This window comes from Salmo salar, chromosome 09 (assembly GCF_965601325.2).
Source record: "Salmo salar chromosome 09, fSalSal1, whole genome shotgun sequence".
Taxonomy (NCBI): domain Eukaryota; kingdom Metazoa; phylum Chordata; class Actinopteri; order Salmoniformes; family Salmonidae; genus Salmo; species Salmo salar.
In genome coordinates this window covers 151,681,138-151,706,715 of record NC_138299.1, presented here as the reverse complement: position 1 = coordinate 151,706,715, position 25,578 = coordinate 151,681,138, and the positions used below count along the sequence as shown (strand labels likewise).

The window sequence follows — 25,578 nt, the reverse complement described above, 5'->3', positions numbered from 1 at the left end:
TTGTAGTTGGTCTCACAGAGGACAGACTGTAGGGTGTAGTTACAGGGCTGAATTTGTAGTTGGTCTCACAGAGGACAGACTGTAGGGTGTAGTTACAGGGCTGAATTTGTAGTTGGTCTCACAGAGGACAGACTGTAGGGTGTAGTTACAGCGCTGAAGCTCTAGAGAGCAGCATTGGACAGTTCACTACAGTAACAAACCACGCCGTTCATGGCAGTGGATGGGGCATCAGGTCATGCACGCATTGTCCTTTATCCTGGAAATCTGAACTTTAGAGTTTATTTTAAATCCAGTTTCAAGTTTGACTTGATGTAGTACTGATGAAATCCAGATATAATATATTACAAAGGTTATAATCTGTGTATTAATTGGCCAACATTAATTCACAAATGCAATAAATACAAGTAGAGCACATTTCAAAACCAAAACGTTTTTATTTTTCCTTCTTCTGATACAAAAGTATTTTTTTTAATAAACATGTTTTTAGGTTTTAGACTTTTTTTTTTACAAAGATAAATTAGCATTTCTTATAATACATTAAAAGACATCAAACACCTGTTTCTCTTTACAAAATAGTTCATTTTCTAAAAGTACTTCACGGAGTTGTGGGGTTGGCAGTACCCAAAGGTCTTAGGTACTAACAGGTTAAAATCACACTTCAAAAGGCACTTCCTAAACCACACCCTATTCCTCATAGTGTTTGACTTGATCACTATAGGGGGAATGATAGGGTTGCATTTGAAACCTATTAACCAGAGTGTTATACATTCAGGTATAGACTGGCAACACAGTAGACACAGGCTGCAGTAACACAGTAGAGTAGAGAGACAGGCTGCAGTAACACAGTAGAGTAGAGAGACAGGCTGCAGTAACACAGTAGAGAGACAGGCTGCAGTAACAGAGTAAAGTAGAGAGACAGGCTGCAGTAACACAGTAGAGTAGAGAGACAGGCTGCAGTAACACAGTAGAGTAGAGAGACAGGCTGCAGTAACAGAGTAGAGTAGAGAGACAGGCTGCAGTAACACAGTAGAGTAGAGAGACAGGCTGCAGTAACAGAGTAAAGTAGAGAGACAGGCTGCAGTAACACAGTAGAGTAGAGAGACAGGCTGCAGTAACAGAGTAGAGTAGAGAGACAGGCTGCAGTAACACAGTAGAGAGACAGGCTGCAGTAACAGAGTAAAGTAGAGAGACAGGCTGCAGTAACACAGTAGAGTAGAGAGACAGGCTGCAGTAACAGAGTAGAGAGACAGGCTGCAGTAACACAGTAGAGAGACAGGCTGCAGTAACAGAGTAAAGTAGAGAGACAGGCTGCAGTAACAGAGTAAAGTAGAGAGACAGGCTGCAGTAACAGAGTAAAGTAGAGAGACAGGCTGCAGTAACAGAGTAGAGTAGACAGACAGGCTGCAGTAACACAGTAGAGTAGGGAGACAGGCTGCAGTAACACAGTAGAGAGACAGGCTGCAGTAACAGAGTAGAGTAGACAGACAGGCTGCAGTAACAGAGTAGAGTAGACAGACAGGCTGCAGTAACACAGTAGAGTAGAGAGACAGGCTGCAGTAACAGAGTAAAGTAGAGAGACAGGCTGCAGTAACAGAGTAGAGAGACAGGCTGCAGTAACACAGTAGAGAGACAGGCTGCAGTAACAGAGTAAAGTAGAGAGACAGGCTGCAGTAACAGAGTAAAGTAGAGAGACAGGCTGCAGTAACAGAGTAGAGTAGACAGACAGGCTGCAGTAACACAGTAGAGTAGAGAGACAGGCTGCAGTAACACAGTAGAGAGACAGGCTGCAGTAACAGAGTAGAGTAGAGAGACAGGCTGCAGTAACAGAGTAGAGTAGACAGACAGGCTGCAGTAACAGAGTAGAGTAGACAGACAGGCTGCAGTAACACAGTAGAGTAGAGAGACAGGCTGCAGTAACAGAGTAGAGAGACAGGCTGCAGTAACACAGTAGAGAGACAAGCTGCAGTAACAGAGTAAAGTAGAGAGACAGGCTGCAGTAACAGAGTAGAGAGACAGGCTGCAGTAACAGAGTAGAGTAGAGAGACAGGCTGCAGTAACAGAGTAGAGTAGAGAGACAGGCTGCAGTAACAGAGTAAAGTAGAGAGACAGGTTGCAGTAACACAGTAGAATCCCTCTGTCTCTCTGTGTTTGACTGTCTCTCTGCTGTGTCTCTGTGTTTGACTGTCTCTCTGCTGTGTGTGTTGTGTTTGACTGTCTCGCTGCTGTCTCTGTGTTTGACTGTCTCTCTGCAGTGTGTGATGTGTTTGACTGTCTCGCTGCAGTGTGTGATGTGTTTGACTGTCTCGCTGCTGTCTCTGTGTTTGACTGTCTCTCTGCAGTGTGTGATGTGTTTGACTGTCTCGCTGCAGTGTGTGATGTGTTTGACTGTCTCGCTGCTGTCTCTGTGTTTGACTGTCTCTCTGCAGTGTGTGTTGTGTTGACTGTCTATTGATGGTTGCAGCTTAATGCAATAATAACTCAGCTGATGCAGCAGATTTTATGGCAGTGAATTGCACAAGGGTGCAACTGTACAGACTGTATGAGTTTGACTCCCTGTGTGTGTGTGTGTGTGTGTGTGTGTGTGTGTGTGTGTGTGTGTGTGTGTGTGTGTGTGTGTGTGTGTGTGTGTGTGTGTGTGTGTGTGTGTGTGTGTGTGTGTGTTGGTGTATTACAGCTTTTGTATAATGTATTTTGGGGGTTGATTGTCTAGCATTAGTCATAATAACCCTTCATGTACTTCTATCACCGGTAAAAAATACAGAAAGAACCTTACAGTGGTTCATTACTGACTGCCATTCCTAAGGGTTCCATGAGTGAGTGGAGAAGGTCAAGGGTTAAAGTTCAGAGTTCATAGTTGAGTGTCTGTTTCCTCGTTAAGACTGTGTGGAGGTCAGCTGTGCTGCTCGCTGAGGACTGAGGTAAAGGACACAGGCCTACGTTTCCCAAGTGCCTTAGCTGCACTACCATAGAGTCTAGTCACTACAAATCCCAGGTGCCTTTGCAGTAGCATAGCTTTATAGCGTCCAGAGTGTGGCTGGCTGGGCAGCCCAGCCTCCCCTTCCTCATAAGGCATGTTAACCAAGATACATCAGCTAGTCATAGTGCATTTCAGTGTGGCTGTAGTTTAGATCTGTACATCATCTGGACCATGACTCTCCAGTGTAAATTCAACCTTTAAAACAACTCTCTGAAGTCAGAAGGTTCTATAGATCAGCCCTACAGGGTCAGTCTTCTCTGGCAGTGGGTTAGTCTGCTAGGAGGGAGAGAACCACCGACAAAGCGGGCGTAGGAAACCTGTCTGCTTAGGGTGCTATGTATCTGTTTGTACTTCTCTTTCGCTCTCTCCATCAGCTAGTGGGTCTAGTAGTGGGTTTGGGGGCAGGTTAATAAAGCTACCTGGTTCCTAACTTCCCCTTTCTCTCTTTCTCTCTACTCACACCACTGTTTCATTGCCCTTGCCAGGTTTTATCCAGCTGTCCCCCGGTGCCCGCTTGCCCCTCCCTGCCCGGCCGTCCCTCCACAGCCGGGCAGAGCACCGTTTCCAGGTATGGAGGGTTTTGGCCGACCAGATCCACATGCCCGACGTGATGCCTACCAGCAAAGACATAAAGATCCTCAGCATCTCTGCTGCCACGTAAGAGTCCCTGGCACTGGCCCTGAAGTCCCCCCAGTGGGACAGCTGGTAGAGGTAGCAGCCTATCACGGTGGACGCAGGTACCATGTACAGCACAGAGAACACCCCGATCTTCACCATCAGACGCTCCAGCTTGTCCGTCTTGGCCCCGTCCTTCTGCAGGTTGGAGCGGATCTTAAACAGGGCCACCAAGCCGGCGCAGATGAACAGTGTCCCGATGAGGAGGTATGCAGCGAGCGGGGCGACCACAAAGCCCGTCAGGGCCTCCTGCTGTAGGTTACCCACGTAGCACAGCCCCGTGAGGTCATCAGCGTCTACTAGTCGCATGATGAGGATGACGATGGTCTTGACAGCGGGGATAGCCCAGGCTGCTATGTGGAAGTAGGAGCTGTGCATCTCGATGGCCTCGTGACCCCACTTTAACCCTGCAGCCAGGAACCAGGTCAGAGTCAGAATCACCCACCTGGGAGGAGGCAGAGAGACGGGTTAGAGAGCTGGGAGTCCACTATTCTAACGGTTTCATTCAAGTCTATTCCTTAGTGTAATACTTCTGACCAGTTTGTGTGTGTGTGTGTGTGTGTGTGTGTGTGTGTGTGTGTGTGTGTGTGTGTGTGTGTGTGTGTGTGTGTGTGTGTGTGTGTGTGTGTGTGTGTGTATGTGTGTGTGTGTGTGTTTGTGTGTGTGTGTGTGCCCACCACAGTGAGGAGGCCATGCCAAAGAAATAGAGCAGGAGGAAGACGATGGCACAGCCGGTACTCTTTAAACCCTCCTGTACCAGAACAGGAACTGCTGCCTCCTCCAGATCACAGGATACACGCTCCCGACCCAGAGTCAGGCGCACCTACAGGGAGACAGGCAGACACAGGGGTTAGACCAGGGTCATCCAGGAGACCAGGGGTCATCCAGGAGACCAGGGGTCATCCAGGAGACATCCAGGAGACAAGGGTCATCCAGGAGACAAGGGTCATCAAGGAGACCAGGGGTCATCCAGGAGACCAGGGGTCATCCAGGAGACATCCAGGAGACAAGGGTCATCCAGGAGACAAGGGTCATCCAGGAGACCAGGGGTCATCCAGGAGACATCCAGGAGACAAGGGTCATCCAGGAGACAAGGGTCATCCAGGAGACCAGGGGTCATCCAGGAGACATCCAGGAGACAAGGGTCATCCAGGAGACAAGGGTCATCAAGGAGACCAGGGGTCATCCAGGAGACCAGGGGTCATCCAGGAGACCAGGGGTGGGTCTACATACTCTAGCATGTTCCACCCTCTACAACCACTGTGATTATTATTATCTGACCCTGCTGATCATCTATGAACGTTTGAACATCTTGGCCAGGTTCTGTTATAATCTCCACCCGGCACAGCCAGAAGAGGACTGGGCACCCCTCATAGCCTGGTTCCTCTCTAGGTTTCTTCCTAGGTTCTGGCCTTTCTAGGGAGTTTTTCCTAGGGAGTTTTTGCTAGCCACCGTGCTTCTACACCTGCATTGCTTGCTGTTTGGGGTTTTAGGCTGGGTTTCTGTACAGCACTTTGAGATATCAGCTGATGTAAGAAGGGCTTTATAAATACATTTGATTGACTGATTATCTACATTCCTCATCACTACTGGTAGCTGAAAGGACTGGACAGTTTTACAACAAACTGCTTCCACCTCTCATATTAGTGATCATGGAGAAGAGGAGGCTAGTTTAAATGATTGAGAAACAGCCAAGGGCTTTTAAACTGATTTTAATCATGTAAGTCAGGAGTGGGCCACCCTGTTCCTGGGTGGCCCAGCAGGTACTGCTGGATTTTCTTCAAACTAGGCACCACACCGGATCAACAGAACTAAATAATCAGGTCAGTGGTTTCCTAAATTCAGCACACCTGCAACACTCCAGGACCGGTGTTGCCTACCCCTGCTCTAAGTCCTATGTCCTCACCAGGTAGGCCACGCTGTAGAGGTTGGAGCACATGGAGAGGAAGATGATGGGTCTCTCGGGGTAGGAGAAACGTGTTGAGTCCAGGAGGAAGGTGAGGACGGTCAGGGTGGTAGAGAGGAAACACAACACTGCCCACACTGCCATCCACACGTCTGTAAACACCTTGGCCCCGCGCCGGTACAGCCCCGCGTCATACCCACACTGCAGTGCACAGCTGTGGCTCCGCCTCACCCAGGCATACTGGTCTGGCCCGGCCCCCAGGGCCTGGCACTCCTCCTCCTGGGGGGGCAAGGGCCGGGCGGGGTGGAACGAGGCGTCCTCGTCCCCCGGACCCTCCATACACATGTGGTTGTGGTCGTTCTGAGGGGGAAACAGGCTGCAGTTCAGCAGCTCTGGCCAGACGAAGCCAAACTCTACTAGGACTGGCAGACACTTCCTCTTGACAGACAGACACATGCTGCCACACGGCCCGATGGGGATGGGAACCTTGTCTGTACACATGGGCACGTACACCGCACACAGGAAGAACTGGAGAGAGAGAGAGAGAGAGAGAGAGGTGTTATCTTTGCATATGTACACTTAATGAATTTCTAAAATAATTTATGATGATTCTGTGTGCATTGCTCTGCCTGCTTTCCCTGTGTTGCATCATGGTCCTTAGTCTGCTTCCTATTCTAATTTCAGACAACAACTGGAAATGAAAGGAACTGCGTTTAGGGCTTAGTCAGGAAAACCATGCAACCATCACAAAAGTTTGTGGTGAAACCTTTAGTGAATTTTAAAATGATTATTAAAGCCGCTACAACAAAAACAGTTCATTTAATTGTCATACAGATAATGTGATGGAGATGTTTATTTTTATATAACAAAATTCTGATTTACAATGACGGCCTACCGAAAGGCAAAATGCCTCCTGCGGGGAGTGAAGGTCTGAGGAACTTTAACTGAGAGAGACAAACTCTACTTTCACTCTCTGGTCAGCACACTTCAGTAAGGATAACTGTCTAGCCATAAACACACCATCTATACAAGTTAATGTATCGGGGCTAAGTGTGTGTGTGTGTGTGGGGGGGGGGGGCTACCGTGTGGCGTGGGAAGCGCAGGGCAGCATTGTGAGAGATGATATCAGTGATGTTTCTCTCTGTTGGAGCTGTGATACTGTTCTCTGATCACTAGATGAACTGGAGAAGGCTTGTTTTCCTCCGCAGCAGGTAACCTGAGTTCTGCCACTGTTCACAGTGTGTGTGTGTGTGTGTGTGTGTGTGTGTGTGTGTGTGTGTGTGTGTGTGTGTGTGTGTGTAGAAAGAGCCTAATCTGTTGGATGACGACTTCTCACGGCCGTCAGTCCAGAGACGGACAACTAACCTATATCATCCAGATTCAGACAACTAACCTATATCATCCAGACAACTAACCTGTATCATCCAGACAACTAACCTGTATCATCCAGACAACTAACCTGTATCATCCAGACAACTAACCTGTATCATCCAGACAACTAACCTATATCATCCAGACAACTAACCTATATCATCCAGACAACTAACCTGTATCATCCAGATTCAGACAACTAACCTGTATCATCCAGATAACTAACCTGTATCATCCAGACAACTAACCTATATCATCCAGACAACTAACCTGTATCATCCAGATTCAGACAACTAACCTGTATCATCCAGATAACTAACCTGTATCATCCAGACAACTAACCTGTATCATCCAGACAACTAACCGGTATCATCCAGACAACTAACCTGTATCATCCAGATTCAGACAACTAACCTGTATCATCCAGACAACTAACCTGTATCATCCAGACAACTAACCTGTATCATCCAGACAACTAACCTGTATCATCCAGACAACTAACCTGTATCATCCAGACAACTAACCTATATCATCCAGACAACTAACCTATATCATCCAGACAACTAACCTGTATCATCCAGATTCAGACAACTAACCTGTATCATCCAGATAACTAACCTGTATCATCCAGACAACTAACCTATATCATCCAGACAACTAACCTGTATCATCCAGATTCAGACAACTAACCTGTATCATCCAGATAACTAACCTGTATCATCCAGACAACTAACCTGTATCATCCAGACAACTAACCGGTATCATCCAGACAACTAACTTGTATCATCCAGATTCAGACAACTAACCTGTATCATCCAGACAACTAACCTGTATCATCCAGATTCAGACAACTAACCTGTATCATCCAGACAACTAACCTATATCATCCAGACAACTAACCTGTATCATCCAGACAACTAACCTGTATCATCCAGACAACTAACCTATATCATCCAGACAACTAACCTGTATCATCCAGACAACTAACCTATATCATCCAGACAACTAACCTATATCATCCAGACAACTAACCTGTATCATCCCGATTCAGACAACTAACCTGTATCATCCAGACAACTAACCTATATCATCCAGACAACTAACCTATATCATCCAGACAACTAACCTGTATCATCCAGACAACTAACCTGTATCATCCAGACAACTAACCTGTATCATCCAGATTCAGACAACTAACCTGTATCATCCAGACAACTAACCTGTATCATCCAGACAACTAACCTGTATCACCAGACAACTAACCTATATCATCCAGACAACTAACCTGTATCATCCAGACAACTAACCTGTATCATCCAGACAACTAACCTGTATCATCCAGATAACTAACCTATATCATCCAGACAACTAACCTGTACCATCCAGATTCAGACAACTAACCTGTATCATCCAGACAACTAACCTGTATCATTCAGACAACTAACCTGTATCATCCAGACAACTAACCTGTATCATCCAGACAACTAACCTGTACCATCCAGATTCAGACAACTAACCTGTATCATCCAGACAACTAACCTATATCATCCAGACAACTAACCTGTATCATCCAGACAACTAACCTGTATCATCCAGACAACTAACCTGTATCATCCAGACAACTAACCTATATCATCCAGACAACTAACCTGTATCATCCAGATAACTAACCTGTATCATCCAGATAACTAACCTGTATCATCCAGACAACTAACCTGTATCATCCAGACAACTAACCTATATCATCCAGACAACTAACCTATATCATCCAGACAACTAACCTGTATCATCCAGATTCAGACAACTAACCTGTATCATCCAGACAACTAACCTATATCATCCAGACAACTAACCTGTATCATCCAGACAACTAACCTATATCATCCAGACAACTAACCTGTATCATCCAGACAACTAACCTGTATCATCCAGACAACTAACCTGTATCATCCAGACAACTAACCTGTATCATCCAGACAACTAACCTATATCATCCAGACAACTAACCTGTATCATCCAGATTCAGACAACTAACCTGTATCATCCAGACAACTAACCTGTATCATCCAGACAACTAACCTGTATCATCCAGATTCAGACAACTAACCTGTATCATCCAGACAACTAACCTGTATCATCCAGATTCAGACAACTAACCTGTATCATCCAGATTCAGACAACTAACCTGTATCATCCAGACAACTAACCTGTATCATCCAGACAACTAACCTGTATCATCCAGATTCAGACAACTAACCTGTATCATCCAGACAACTAACCTGTATCATCCAGACAACTAACCTGTATCATCCAGACAACTAACCTGTATCATCCAGACAACTAACCTGTATCATCCAGATTCAGACAACTAACCTGTATCATCCAGACAACTAACCTGTATCATCCAGACAACTACAATGCCACAATAATACCACAAAAGCCCTTAAATAAATTAGAATTTGAGTAATGGACTGAATGTATGTTAATATATGTCAATGGTCAAGGTAAGGGATGCTCTTAGAGACAGTGTAGCCAGTGGGTTGTTGTGTCTACAGACTATGGAGTGGTAAACCACAGTAATTATCAACAGAATTGGATCCATTCATGCCATTACCATCGAACCACACAAATAACTACTCATTGGTCATTTCAGTCAGGACAATAAAAACCTTTTGAGAAAGACAAAATGGGATGGATTTAATTTCCAGCTTCGTGGTGGTTCAGGCAGACAAGTGGCCTTACAGAGAGTAGTACTGAGGGCAGTATTGTTGTTATCCTATGGGGCTTGCCTGGCCCTCTCCTCTCCTCAGATATATATTATATCACTGCCCCGTGCTGCTGAACCAAGAATGGATGGTCTCCCTGTGACTCTGTCATGTGCTCTCTGTCTCCCTCTCTCCACTGCCTGCTCCAACACACAGCCCAACCCAGCCTGAGCGCCAACATGTGTGTGCCTTTAGTCGGCTGGAGCAGCTAGAGAGAGATTGTTTATTTCACTTTTGTATATGATCTACTTCACTTGCTTTGGCAATGTTAACATATGTTTGTTTCCCATGCCAATAAAGCCCCTTGAATTGAATTGAGAGGGAGAGTGTGTGTGTCTGGCCAGGGAGGGGGTATTGTATTACTGTCCTGGTGGGTACCAGAAATCCCTCAAAGTCCCCACAAGGACAGTAAAAAAGGAAAATTCTCCCTTGTGGGGACATTTCTCATGACAAAGGTTATTTTAGGCTTAGGGTTACAATTAGGGGTAGGGGTTAGGAGTTAGGATGGCAGGTAACCTAGTGGTTAAATAGTATTAGGTCAGTAACTGAAGTGTTGCTGGTTCGAATCCCTGACTAGGGTGAACAATCTGTTGATCTGCCCTTGAGCAAGGCACTTAACCCCAACTGCTCCTGTAAAGTCACTCTGGATGAGAGTGTCTGCTAAAAGACTGAAATGTAAAATAAGGTTTGTTAGGTTTAGCTGTGTGTGTGTGTGTGTGTGTGTACCTTCAGTTGGCTGGAGCAGCCATACTGTATGAGTGGTGTGAAGGTGGTAAGCTGGAGCTCGGCGTCTGACTGCAGGACGTTGCCCACCAGGTTGGGCATCTTGGTGACGTTGTAGCCCAGGTCCTGGCACATGGCGATGCGTATCGGGTCGCACGTCATCTCCTCTGTCTCTTCGCCGAACGCACGCACCAGACCAAGGTGTCCTGGAACACACAGCAGCGCGAGGGAGAGCGCTACCGCCGCAAGACCGTCCACAGCCCGACCCATTGTCACGAGGAGGAAAAGTTCCAAAGCTATCAATTGATCGGGTTCCGGGCGTTGCCTGGTAGGGTAGTCCACCGGGTACTGGGGAAACTTTAGTCCACTTCAGAGTGCGCGGTCGCCAATATGAAACCCTCCACTGGAAGCACAGTTGGTAACCTACTCCAACCCGTCAAGCGAAGTTGGAAACAACTTATCCAAAAGCAATAATAAAATGAACTGTTATATCCAGATTTTCCTTGCAATTAAACTCCTGCCTCGCTTTGCAGTATCTGTTTCGATAGTTCCTTCTGTGGTTTTTCACGCACGAGACCTCGGAGACATCGTGGAGCCCTGTCCGTTGTGGTTCCCCGGTATAGTAGCTCCGTTAGGTCTTTGCGCTGTGGTAAGAGGCTGCTGGTCTGTCTCGGTGGGTTCTGTCCGCGCGCCTCCGCCCCACTCCGTAAAGAGCGAATTCTCCATCTCTTTCGCCAGGGACAGCCAACCAGCGGCCAGGAGAGGTCTCAGAAGCCAATCAGCAGGCGGAAGAGCGCTCAGAAGGGCGGGGTTTCAGGTGAGGAAAGTTGCCTGTGGCCCTCTTCTCATGAGCGGATTTATTCCGGCTGTGGGTCATATTTTTACTGGCCATATTTTTAGAAATACAAGGCAGTCTCGCCCCTGAAACATGATAGTTTTATTTGTATTTTTAAATCACAAATGGTCTTAAAAACATGCTGCATCTCCACTACAGGCTCACATCCCAATCAGACGACTCTTCAGCTAAAGTGTTTATGACATTATAATGGATGTAATGTACAGTAATACTGCTGCATTGGATACCGCTTGGCTATTGGACATCCAGACTAAAGGCTGTGTTTGTCCATCCCGCTCAAGACGGGCATAGAGAAAAGTTGTTGTCTTTTCTGTTTGTTCTGGAATGCCTAGTCTCTCTATCTTTGTGTGTTTACGTTGGTGTGATGACGCCCCGGGGACGCCCCGGATGCTGGTTGAGATGTCGACCGGGTATGCCCTACGATCCTAAACACAGGGGTGGTGAGCGGTAGGTTAAAGAAAAGTTGCCTGTCTCCTACTGGTCATGTATTCATATATTCAACCAGGAGAGGAAGCAAATAGAATAGAAGAACAACATGATCCGCGCGCTGCTTTTGTCTGTGCGCCCAAATTCAAGGCCACTTGGTTTTCCGTAAACCGATTCCGTCCAGGGTTATTTAACGTGACAATTGACTGGTTGTAATAAAACGACCTCCACCCGCTGCCATACATGATGGATCGCTCCCCCTGCCCGCCAGTGCGCTCGAGGTCAACTCATGAGTAATTAGCGTGAGGGTGAAACAATGGCGCGAGCTCCTTGGAGCTGATGGTTATCAGCGTGGTGGAGGTGGAGGGTGCTGTGTGTGTTAATGTGTGTGTCTGAATGGTGGCTGGTGGGAAAAGCTGAGGTGATTGTGCAGAAGGGAGATAATATATATATATATATATATATATATTATAAACTGTCAATTGGAGTGTGAGGTCATACAATTGCATTTCTCAAAGCCAACAGTAGAGTCAACCACTATCATTATATAAAAATTAAAAAATAAATAATAATAAAAATAATAAGCCATCTGATGCATTTATTGTTCCCAGTTGACAAAACATAAACGTTTAAAACATAATACCCATGTTTACCTAACATTACACAGACTCTATTACTATGGGACCGTTGTATTTACCAGGACACATGTTGTATAAGGGGTTATTTTTCTATCCAGTTTACCCTGCAGACAGAAGGAGTGACACTGGTGTGTATCAGTCACCCGATAGCATCTCATGAATCATTACCCAATCCCTTAGTCCTTGAAGTAGGGTATTAATAGGGATGCCAACTCCTTGGAATGGCAAGTGTGTGTGTGTGTGTGTGTGTGTGTGTGTGTGTGTGTGTGTGTGTGTGTGTGTGTGTGTGTGTGTGTGTGTGTGTGTGTGTGTGTGTGTGTGTGTGTGTGTGTGTGTGTGTGTGTTGGAATGGCTGCTCAGAGAGACTGGGGTCCACAGATGATGGTTCCCTTCTGGTGCAGTTAGCTAGTTCACATTACGTTGCTGCAGCGTAAGAAAGGGCTCAGGGGGCTTCTCTTTCTACCCTAACCCGCCCATCCCTCTACCCTCTCCCATCCATCCCTCTACCCTAACCCACCCATCCCTCTACCCTCTCCCATCCATCCCCTCTACCCTCTCCCATCCATCCCTCTACCCTCTCCCATCCATCCCTCTACCCTAACCCACCCATCCCTCTACCCTCTCCCATCCATCCCTCTACCCTCTCCCACCCATCCCTCTACCCTCTCCCATCCATCCCTCTACCCTCTCCCATCCATCCCTCTACCCTCTCCCATCCATCCTTCTACCCTCTCCCATCCATCCCTCTACCCTCTCCCATCCATCCCTCTACCCTCTCCCATCCATCCCTCTACCATCCATCCCTCTACCCTCTCCCATCCATCCCTCTACCCTCTCCCATCCATCCCTCTACCCTAACCCACCCATCCCTCTACCCTCTCCCACCCATCCCTCTACCCTCTCCCATCCATCCCTCTACCCTCTCCCATCCATCCCTCTACCATCCATCCCTCTACCCTCTCCCATCCATCCCTCTACCCTCTCCCATCCATCCCTCTACCCTAACCCACCCATCCCTCTACCCTCTCCCACCCATCCCTCTACCCTCTCCCATCCATCCCTCTACCCTAACCCACCCATCCCTCTACCCTAACCCACCCATCCCTCTACCCTCTCCCATCCATCCCTCTACCCTCTCCCATCCATCCCTCTACCCTCTCCCATCCATCCCTCTACCCTAACCCACCCATCCCTCTATCCTCTCCCATCCATCCCTCTACCCTAACCCATCCATCCCTCTACCCTCTCCCATCCATCCCTCTACCCTCTCCCATCCATCCCTTTACCCTCTCCCATCCATCCCTCTACCCTCTCCCATCCATCCCTCTACCCTCTCCCATCCATCCCTCTACCCTCTCCCATCCATTCCCTCTACCCTCCATCCCCCTACCCTCTCCCATCCATCCCTCTACCCTCTCCCATCCATCCCTCTACCCTCACCCGTCCATCCCTCTACCCTCTTCCGTCCATCCCTCTACCCTCTTCCGTCCATCCCTCTACCCTCACCCGTCCATCCCTCTACCCTCACCCGTCCCTCCCTCTACCCTCACCCGTCCATCCCTCTACCCTCACCCGTCCATCCCTCTACCCTCACCCGTCCCTCTCTCTATCATGTTCTCTTTCCCATACTCCTCTCCCTCACTCTCCACCAGCATACAGTGTTTCATGGCAGAATGCTACATACACACACAGCCTGTGTGTACTCTGTGATAGCTGGTAGAGGTATGGTGGAGACCTACAGTACAGCCTGTGTGTGCTCTGTGATAGCTGGTAGAGGTATGGTGGAGACCTACAGTACAGCCTGTGTGTGCTCTGTGATAGCTGGTAGAGGTATGGTGGAGACCTACAGTACAGCCTGTGTTTACTCTGTGATAGCTGGTAGAGGTATGGTGGAGACCTACAGTACAGCCTGTGTGTACTCTGTGATAGCTGGTAGAGGTATGGTGGAGACCTACAGTACAGCCTGTGTGTGCTCTGTGATAGCTGGTAGAGGTACGGTGGAGACCTACAGTACAGCCTGTGTGTACTCTGTGATAGCTGGTAGAGGTATGGTGGAGACCTACAGTACAGCCTGTGTTTACTCTGTGATAGCTGGTAGAGGTATGGTGGAGACCTACAGTACAGCCTGTGTGTACTCTGTGAAAGCTGGTAGAGGTATGGTGGAGACCTACAGTACAGCCTGTGTTTACTCTGTGATAGCTGGTAGAGGTATGGTGGAGACCTACAGTACAGCCTGTGTGTGCTCTGTGATAGCTGGTAGAGGTATGGTGGAGACCTACAGTACAGCCTGTGTGTGCTCTGTGATAGCTGGTAGAGGTATGGTGGAGACCTACAGTACAGCCTGTGTTTACTCTGTGATAGCTGGTAGAGGTATGGTGGAGACCTACAGTACAGCCTGTGTGTACTCTGTGATATCTGGTAGAGGTATGGTGGAGACCTACAGTACAGCCTGTGTGTACTCTGTGATATCTGGTAGAGGTATGGTGGAGACCTACAGTAGAGCCTGTGTTTACTCTGTGATAGCTGGTAGAGGTATGGTGGAGACCTACAGTACAGCCTGTGTGTGCTCTGTGATAGCTGGTAGAGGTATGGTGGAGACCTACAGTACAGCCTGTGTGTGCTCTGTGATAGCTGGTAGAGGTACGGTGGAGACCTACAGTACAGCCTGTGTATACTCTGTGATAGCTGGTAGAGGTATGGTGGAGACCTACAGTACAGCCTGTGTGTGCTCTGTGATAGCTGGTAGAGGTATGGTGGAGACCTACAGTACAGCCTGTGTGTACTCTGTGATAGCTGGTAGAGGTATGGTGGAGACCTACAGTACAGCCTGTGTGTACTCTGTGATAGCTGGTAGAGGTATGGTGGAGACCTACAGTACAGCCTGTGTTTACTCTGTGAAAGCTGGTAGAGGTATGGTGGAGACCTACAGTACAGCCTGTGTTTACTCTGTGATAGCTGGTAGAGGTATGGTGGAGACCTACAGTACAGCCTGTGTGTACTCTGTGATAGCTGGTAGAGGTATGGTGGAGACCTACAGTACAGCCTGTGTATACTCTGTGATAGCTGGTAGAGGTATGGTGGAGACCTACAGTACAGCCTGTGTGTACTCTGTGATAGCTGGTAGAGGTATGGTAAAAGCACAAGTCTATCCACCCCCCAGTGGCCTGGAGAGGAAAGGAAGGAGGACATCAGAGGCCTATTATCTCCTCATCACAAGGCCTAGAGTTTTTACTCATCAGGGTATGCTCTAAAGAAAAACTCCTGGCCCTACACATCACCTCATTACAGAAATACATACCACGTATTGTAATACATCATGCATCTAAGGTCAATGTAAAGTCAATACCTTTTTTATTCATGGTTTTTCCTACCAGATACAGTGGCCCTTGTCTACCATGTTACGGCTCGGAATATAGGCCTATAAGTGGAGAGGGAAAGAAGGAAGTTAGTGAGAGGTCACAATCAAATACACTCCTTCCTAGAAATGAACTCTATTCCTACCAATAGGGAAAGTGATGGGATGAGGTTTTATTTCCCAAATCATTAAAGTGAAGCCTGTTCTCTCTTCCTGTCTCCAATGCAAACCATTCCAGAATGAGACACTGACACTGTAGAATTTATGACAGATTGTCTTTCAGATTTATCAAATCCTGACAAGTCTACCTATATTGAGTCATGAATTTTGGCGTATCACACACTGTTTTACGCATTATTTAAACTTTTTTCTCCAACGTCAAAGCAGTTTTTGTCTGAGCGAAGTGGGCACTGGCTCCCATTTCTTATTATTTCTTATTCTTATTTATTTTGTTTGTGTTATTTTGTGAATCCTCCATAGCATATCAGTGTGGTATTATCTCTTGTGCCGGCACGTTACAGTAGATCCACAGCCATATGCAGAGTTTATAGAACATCTTTCCGTGCTGGGGTGGCAGAAGTCTGACAGGACTCGGGAGTCTGGTTCTCCCGATGATTGTGACAATGAGCAGAGCGTTGATGGATGGCCGGTGTCTGCGGCAGTAAATCCGGCCTCGTTGGAGCGTCAACCCCTCTCCAACCTGCAGCGTGAGGCTCTCAGTGGCACGAAAGAGTCCGCTGCAGCAAGGAATTCCTTCTCAGAAATCCGAGCAGGTGATATTTTAGCAGTAACTGAACGATAGGCTAATATAGTCAGACTAGGATCTGAAGTATGTAGGATCCAGGCCTGTCGGCCTAGGCTACCCTTCTTATTATCGTTGGTCAATTACATGTGGTATCTACTCAGTCTAGGCTACTGTAGGCAATTTATTTAGCCCAATCATTACTGGCAAATAAAACAAATGACAAAACAAGTTTACAAAATCACATCAGATGAACAATAGCCTAAAGAGATATAGTCAATATATTATTTCATTTGGAGTTTATTGCTTCTCTATGTGACCCCCCCTCCCCCCACCCCATTCTCAGCTCTCTCACTCACTCTCTCTCTCTCTCTCTCTCTCTCTGTCAAACACACACACACACACACACACACACACACACACACACACACACACACACACACACACACACTAAGAGAGAGCAGAGGAGAACGAGATGGACCTCTCCTCTTGTTGACCTTCTGAAAGGACAGCTGGATCTCTTCTGACTGTAGCGTTTTTAATGTGTTGTAACTAAGTAACCCCATAATATGTGTCTCTGCAGGCCTGTTCACATGGTGATTTATCCTCAGTGTGTGTGCCTCAATGCATGCCTTTCTGTAGGGTATATCTAGTGTGTCCCCGGCAGAGTATGTGAGTGGAACGAGGAGCGGAGCGAGAAGCGGAGTGCACCCAATTTGACTGGAGTGCAGAGCAAGATTCCCAAAGGCTGGAGCGTCGGCCTTCTCCCCCGCTCCAATTTCACTCCAGTAGCACTCACTTCACGAGCTCAGGGCGCGCCCGTCCCATCATGCATTTGTGGTCTACTTGTGTGCTGCTATAGCCCCTTCCTTTAGCTACTGTCATGGAGTTCACTAAATATTTTCATCAAGACACTGATAAAACACACAGGTGCTAAATCAAGATGACTTACAAACATGAGGACCAATAGCAAGAGAGGGAGTGTGGTGATGTAATGTCCACAACTAAAGAATCATTGTGGAATCTGAAAAGACACATCTCATGAAAGCATGATGGTGTACTCTGGCCAAACTGGTGTTTCTAAAAATCTATTTAAATCACTGAACCTAATAAGGCATTTTTCAGTCACTTTCTATTTCATTTTAATTAAGTCACAGCCTATATGAGCACTTTATAGACTATCATGATTTAATACAAGGAAATGTTGTTTAAATGCTGAGGGCTTTATGTCCCTACCAGCCTAGTGTGTCACACTCGCTAATGCTTCACAATGTATTTCTTTGTAGGCTCTAGCCTTGAAATAATTGCAATAATATAGCCTAAATAATTCATTTCTGTTCCTTCTTAGTCTCCCTGTCTGGCTCCTGACCTATTTAGAGTGTTTATATGCTGTTTAATATGACATTTGAAGTCATGTTTATTATAATACTTTTCATTCAAATCACATGGTTTGGTTTCAAGACTTCAAAACCAAGTAATGGGTCCAGGTAGTCACAATAATTGAATGGTGTTGGTTAAATTGCGATGTTAATCAATGGAGCGAATTTGGAGAGGCAGTTTGTTTTCTTCCTGTGAGCAAGGAACGGGTTTTTAGCGGTTGGAAAGGAAGTGGAGCACCGGAACGGTGTGTCCGTGAGCAATGAGCAGGATTTCCCAACGTTCAACTTTGCTCACATACTCTGGTCACAGGGGCTTAGGTATTTGCATGAGAAATATATCTGTGGGAGAAAGGCAGCATTACAGTATGTAACGTTTGCTCCCATGGTGTGTATATGTGTTGTCTCTTTGTGCATTTCTGTATAATAATTGTCTGGATGACTGTCATCCTCTGTAGGTCTACTGGATGTGTGTAAGTTGTACTGGAATGTCTGTCCTGTATTCCAGCGGTGTGTGTGTAATGTGGGTGTGTGTGTGTAATGTGGGGGTGTGTGTGTAATGTGGGGGAGTGTGTGTAATGTGCGGGTGTGTGTGTAATGTGGGGGAGTGTGTGTAATGTGGGGGTGTGTGTGTAATGTGGGGGAGTGTGTGTTATGTGGGGGTGTGTGTGTTATGTGGCGGTGTGTGTGTTATGTGGGGGTGTGTGTGTAATGTGGGGGTGTGTGTGTGTAATGTGTGTGTGTGTGTAATGTGGGGGTGTGTGTGTAATGTGGGGGTGTGTGTGTAATGTGGGGGAGTGTGTGTAATGTGGGGGTGTGTGAGTAATGTGGGAGAGTGTGTGTGTAATGTGGGGGTGTGTGTGTTATGTGGGGGAGTGTGTGTAATGTGGGGGTGTGTGAGTAATGTGGGGGAGTGTGTGTAATGTGGGGGAGTGTGTGTTATGTGGGGGAGTGTGTGTAATGTGGGGGAGTGTGTGTTATGTGGTGGAGTGTGTGTAATGTGGGGGAGTGTGTGTTATGTGGGGGAGTGTGTATAATGTGGGGGTGGGGGTGTAATGTGGGGGAGTGTGTGTAATGTGGGGGTGTGTGAGTAATGTGGGGGAGTGTGTGTAACGTGGGGGAGTGTGTGTAATGTGGGGGAGTGTGTGTAATGTGGGGGTGTGTGTGTAATGTGGGGGAGTGTGTGTTATGTGGGGGTGTGTGTGTTATGTGGCGGTGTGTGTGTTATGTGGGGGTGTGTGTGTAATGTGGGGGTGTGTGTGTGTAATGTGTGTGTGTTTGTAATGTGCGGCTGTGTGTGTAATGTGGGGGTGTGTGTGTAATGTGGGGGAGTGTGTGTAATGTGGGGGTGTGTGAGTAATGTGGGGGAGTGTGTGTGTAATGTGGGGGTGTGTGTGTTATGTGGGGGAGTGTGTGTAATGTGGGGGTGTGTGAGTAATGTGGGGGAGTGTGTGTAATGTGGGGGAGTGTGTGTTATGTGGGGGAGTGTGTGTAATGTGGGGGAGTGTGTGTTATGTGGTCGAGTGTGTGTAATGTGGGGGAGTGTGTGTTATGTGGGGGAGTGTGTATAATGTGGGGGTGGGGGTGTAATGTGGGGGAGTGTGTGTAATGTGGGGGTGTGTGAGTAATGTGGGGGAGTGTGTGTAACGTGGGGGAGTGTGTGTAACGTGGGGGAGTGTGTGTAATGTGGGGGAGTGTGTGTAATGTGGGGGAGTGTGTGTAACGTGGGGGTGTGTGTGTAATGTGGGGGTGTGTGTGTAATGTGGGGGAGTGTGTGTAATGTGGGGGAGTGTGTGTAATGTGGGGGAGTGTGTGTAATGTGGGGGAGTGTGTGTAAACATTCTAGAACTCAAAAAAGACAGGAGTGTATAATCACTGTAGACCTACTGTATGTAGCTGTGTGTGTTGTAGTATTAATCTGTATCTATACCGGTTGTCTCCGATGTTGTGAGTTTCTCTGCTGTTTCTCTGAGAGTTTTATTATTAGTTGGTTATTATTAGTGTTGCTCACTGGTTTCCTTGGCACCTGTCTCTTCCCTGTCTCGCTCCTCCTGCTTCCTGAAATAGCCTGCATCTCCAGAGGGAGAGGAAACTGTCTCAGCCGTGGGAACACAGCACAGCACTGGTGGCAGCTAACGTTTAGCCATCCTCAGAGCTCACGATCAGCTAGCCTTAGAGCTAACACTCAGCTAGCCACAGAGCTAACAGTCAGCTAGCCACAAATCTAACAATCAGCTAGCCACAGAGCTAACAATCAGCTAGCCACAGAGCTGACACTCAGCTAGCCTTAGATCTAACACTCAGCTAGCCTCACAGCCAACAATCCGCTAGCCACAAATCTAACAATCAGCTAGCCATAGAGCTAACAATCAGCTAGCCATAGAGCTAACAATCAGCTAGCCACAGAGCTGACACTCAGCTAGCCTTAGATCTAACACTCAGCTAGCCTCACAGCTAACAATCAGCTAGCCACAAAGCTAACAATCAGCTAGCCACAGAGCTAACAATCAGCTAGCCACAGAGCTGACAATCAGCTAGCACATAGTTAACTAGCTACGATGCTAATGCTATGCTCAGCTAGCCATAGATGCTGTTACAGGGCAAATCCTCAGCAAGACTTGTGTCAGCAAAACATATGCAAAAAATGTAGTGAAAAAACTATATGCTGACAATATACCAGCTACTAAATCTAATCTGTACTGTAGTATTACGTGTTGATGATGATAATATCACTGTGTGTGTGTGTGTGTGTGTGTGTGTGTGTGTGTGTGTGTGTGTGTGTGTGTGTGTGTGTGTGTGTGTGTGTGTGTGTGTGTGTGTGTGTGTGTAGGATTTAGCTGCAGTAGCGTTAGGGGTTATTAGGCAGGTATCCAGTCCAGCCACACTGCCAGAGTCCCGAACCAAGATCCAGCCCCTAAGTGCTGCTGAGAGCTGTGCTGGCACCTGGTGTCCTCTTCCCCTTATCACTGATAGGGCTACAGATACTACAGAGAGAGGGAGAGACAGAGTGAGAGGGAGACAGAGAGAAATAAAAAAATACAACCTATATTTACATTTATTTATTTTCCCTTAACATTTTGCACATTGTTACAACACTGTATATATACACATACTATTACATTTGTAAAGTCTTTATTATTTTGGAATTTCTATGAGTGTAATGTTTACTGTTCATTTTCATTGTTTATTTCACTTTCTATATTATTTACTTCACTTGCTTTGGCAATGTTAACATATGTTTCCCCTGCCAATAAAGCCCCTTGAATTGAAAATTGAATTGAGAGAGAGTAGGAGAGAGCAATATAAGGAGCAGGGAGGGGAGGGAAGGGGAGAGGGAGCAGGGAGTGGAGGGGAGGGGAGGAGAGAGGGAGCAGGGAGGGGAGGGGAGGAGAGAGGGAGCAGGGAGTGGAGGGGAGGGGAGGAGAGAGGGAGCAGGGAGTGGAGGGGAGGGGAGGAGAGAGGGAGCAGGGAGGGGAGGAGAGAGGGAGGGAGCAGAGGGGAGGAGAGAGGGAGGGGAGGGGAGGGGAGGAGAGAGGGAGCAGGGAGGGGAGGGGAGAGGGAGGAGGGGAGGGGAGAGGGAGCAGGGAGGAGGGGAGGAGAGAGGGAGCAGGGAGTGGAGGGGAGGGGAGGAGAGAGGGAGCAGGGAGGGGAGGAGAGAGGGAGGGAGCAGAGGGGAGGAGAGAGGGAGGGGAGGGGAGGGGAGGAGAGAGGGAGCAGGGAGGGGAGGGGTGTGGAGGAGAGAGGGAGCGGGGAGGGGCGGGGAGAGGGAGGAGGGGAGGGGAGAGGGAGCAGGGAGGAGGGGAGGAGAGGGAGCAGGGAGGGGAGGGGAGGAGAAAGTGAGGAGTGATGATGATGAGTGATGGCCCAGTCCAGAAGATTTTGGCTCTAATGCAATAAATTGCAGATAAATAAATACAACACTTAGTCCACGTGGTCGGGGCTGTAGTGGAGCAGGTTCTACCATCCACATCAACTGGGCTGTAGTGGAGCAGGTTCTACCATCCACATCAACTGGGCTGTAGTGGAGCAGGTTCTACCATCCACATCAACTGGGCTGTAGTGGAGCAGGTTCTACCATCCACATCAACTGGGCTGTAGTGGAGCAGGTTCTACCATCCACATCAACTGGGCTGTAGTGGAGCAGGTTCTACCATCCACATCAACTGGACTGTAGTGGAGCAGGTTCTACCATCCACATCAACTGGACTGTAGTGGAGCAGGTTCTACCATCCACATTGACATGGCTGTAGTGGAGCAGGTTCTACCATCCACATCAACTGGGCTGTAGTGGAGCAGGTTCTACCATCCACATCAACTGGGCTGTAGTGGAGCAGGTTCTACCATCCACATTGACAGGGCTGTAGTGGAGCAGGTTCTACCATCCACATCAACTGGGCTGTAGTGGAGCAGGTTCTACCATCCACATTGACAGGGCTGTAGTGGAGCAGGTTCTACCATCCACATTGACAGGGCTGTAGTGGAGCGGGTTCTACCATCCACATTGACAGGGCTGTAGTGGAGCGGGTTCTACCATCCACATCAACTGGGCTGTAGTGGAGCAGGTTCTACCATCCACATCAACTGGACTGTAGTGGAGCAGGTTCTACCATCCACATTGACAGGGCTGTAGTGGAGCAGGTTCTACCATCCACATCAACTGGGCTGTAGTGGAGCAGGTTCTACCATCCACATCAACTGGGCTGTAGTGGAGCAGGTTCTACCATCCACATTGACAGGGCTGTAGTGGAGCAGGTTCTACCATCCACATCAACTGGGCTGTAGTGGAGCAGGTTCTACCATCCACATTGACAGGGCTGTAGTGGAGCAGGTTCTACCATCCACATTGACAGGGCTGTAGTGGAGCGGGTTCTACCATCCACATTGACAGGGCTGTAGTGGAGCGGGTTCTACCATCCACATTGACAGGGCTGTAGTGGAGTGGGTTCTACCATCCACATTGACAGGGCTGTAGTGGAGCAGGTTCTACCATCCACATTGACAGGGCTGTAGTGGAGCGGGTTCTACCATCCACATTGACAGGGCTGTAGTGGAGCGGGTTCTACCATCCACATTGACAGGGCTGTAGTGGAGCGGGTCGAGACCTTCATGTTCCTCGGCGTCCAAATCACTAGGGACTTAAAATGGTCCACATACACCATCACAGTTGTGAAGAAGGCACGACAGCGCCTCTTCCCCCTCAGGAGGTAGAAAAGTTTTAGCATGGGTCGTCAAATCCTCCAAAAGTTCTCCTGCTGCACCATTATGAGAATCTTGATTGGCTGCATCCCTGCTTGGTATGGCAACTGCACCGCCCTTCATTGCATGGCGCTACAGAGGGATGTGCGGACAGCTCAGTACATCAGGACCTCTATATCAGGCGGTGTAAAAGGAAGACCTGAACATTTTTAAAGGACTCAAACAGCCCAAGCCATAGACTGTTCGCTCTGTTGCAGCACGGCAAGTGCTGCCATAGTAACAAGTCTGACACCAACAGGCTCCTGAACAGCTTCTATCCCCAAACCATGACTGTTAAATAGCTAACAGAATGGCTACACGGACTTTCTGCATTAACCCTTTCATTTCATTTAACAGGACTCACAGGACTCGCTCATTGACACTCCAACACACACACACACACACACACACACACACTACACATGCACACATTCATACTGACTCTACACACATGTACACTCACATACAATCATCATATGCGTTGCTTCTACTCTGTTTATCACATATTGTAACAGCTGTCTTTGGGTAGAGAGGACCAAGGCGCAGCGGGTTGCGTGCTCATCTTAATATTTATTTTAAATAAAGACTGTGAACACGGAAAACCATGACGACAGGAACCAGTTTAGCAGGCTATACACATAACAGCAGTGCTAAAGACAACTACCCACAATTAACAAACAAAACACATCCCTATATATAGGACTCTCAATCAAAGGCAACTACAAACACCTGCCTTCAATTGAGAGTCCAACACCCAATTACCTAACATAGAAATTACTAAACTAGAAAGAACATAGAAATACAAAAACATAGAACATAACCCAAAACCCAGAAATAATAAATCAAACACCCTTCTAAACAAACCACCACCCCGAACCACATAAAACAAATACCCTCTGCCACGTCCTGACCAAGTTACAATAACAAATAACCCCTATACTGGTCAGGACGTGACACATATCCTAATACCCTATCACCTTACTCTATACACATATCTACCTCTGTCACTCCAGTATCCCTGCACATTGTAAATATGGTATTGGCCAGAGGATGTGAGCTAAGTTGAGCGGTCGGAAATCTCACTCATTACTCATTGAGAAGTATGCAACTCCTTTCCAAATGCTCTGCAAAAAAACGCTCCTCGTTCACGTTCATTAAAATCACAATTTAACCAACACCGATCAATTTCTGTGACTACCTGGACCAACCATTTGGTTTTGAAGTATTGAAACCGAACCATGTGATTTGAATGAAAAATATTATAATAAACATGAAAAGGAGAATGTAAGAAGCACTCATCATTTAAAATAGGCTACATGTCATATTAAACAGCATATAAACACTCTAAATAGGTCAGGAGCCAGACAGGGAGACTATCAAGGAACAGAAATGAATTATTTAGGCTATATTATTTATATTATTTCAAGGCTAGAGCCTACAAAGAAATACATTGTGAAGCATTAGCGAGTGTGACACACTAGGCTGGTAGGGAGGCAGGGACATTAATCACTCAGCATTTAAACAACATTTTGTTGGATTAAACCAATATAGCCTACAAGTTGCACATATACAGTTGAAGTCAGAAGTTTACATACACTTAGGTTGGAGTCATTAAAACTCGTTTTTCAACCACTCCACAAATGTCTTGTTAACAAACTAAAGTTTTGGCAAGTCGGTTAGGACATCTACTTTGTGCATGACACAAGTAATTTCTCCAACTATTGTTTACAGACAGATTATTTCACTTATAATTCACTGTATCACATTTCCAGTGGGTCAGAAGTTTACATACACTAAGTTGACTGTGCCTTTAAACAGCTTGGAAGTATAAACACCATGGGACCACGCAGCCGTCATACTGCTCAGGAAGGAGACGCGTTCTGTCTCCTAGAGATGAACGTACTTTGGTGCGAAAAAGTGCAAATCAATCCCAGAACAACAGCAAAGGACCTTGTGAAGATGCTGCAGGAAACAGGTACAAAAGTATCTATATGCACAATAAAACAAGTCCTATATCAACATGGTCTGATGAAACAAAAATAGAACTGTTTGGTCATAATGACCATCGTTATGTTTGGAGGAAAAAGGGGGAGGCTTGCAAGCTGAAGAGGGTGGCGGGGGTGGCAGCATCATGTTGTGGGGGTGCTTTGCTGGAGGAGGGACTTGTGCTCTTCACAAAATAGATGGCATCATGAGGAAGAAACATTATGTGGATATATTGAAGCAACATCTCAAGACATCATTCAGGAAGTTAAAGCTTGGTCGCAAATGGGTCTTCCAAATGGACAATGACCCCAAGCATACTTCCAAATTTGGGGCAAAATGGCTTAAGGACAACAAAGTCAAGGTATTGGAGTGGCCATCACAAAGCCCTGGCCTCAATCCCATAGAAAATGTGTGGGCAGAACTGAAAAAGCGTGTGAGAGCAAGGAGACCTACAAACCTGACTCAGTTACACCAGCTCTGTCAGGAGGAATGGGCCAAAATTCACCCAATTTATTGTGGGAAGCTTGTAGAAGGCTCCCCAAAACAT

General features: G+C 47.1%; 1 protein-coding gene across 1 annotated transcript; it reads right to left on the bottom strand.

Moving 5' to 3' along the window:
- Positions 1–414: 414 nt before the first annotated feature.
- On the bottom strand, positions 415–11,115 carry LOC106613209 (frizzled-4). The gene is made up of 4 exons (XM_045724782.2): positions 10,421–11,115; positions 5,559–6,086; positions 4,330–4,475; positions 415–4,097 (listed from the first exon to the last, which is right to left on the bottom strand). Exons 1-4 carry the CDS (start codon positions 10,685–10,687, stop codon positions 3,434–3,436), a joined length of 1,605 nt encoding a protein of 534 aa, XP_045580738.1. The 5' UTR covers positions 10,688–11,115; the 3' UTR covers positions 415–3,433.
- Between the last annotated feature and the right edge of the window lie 14,463 nt (positions 11,116–25,578).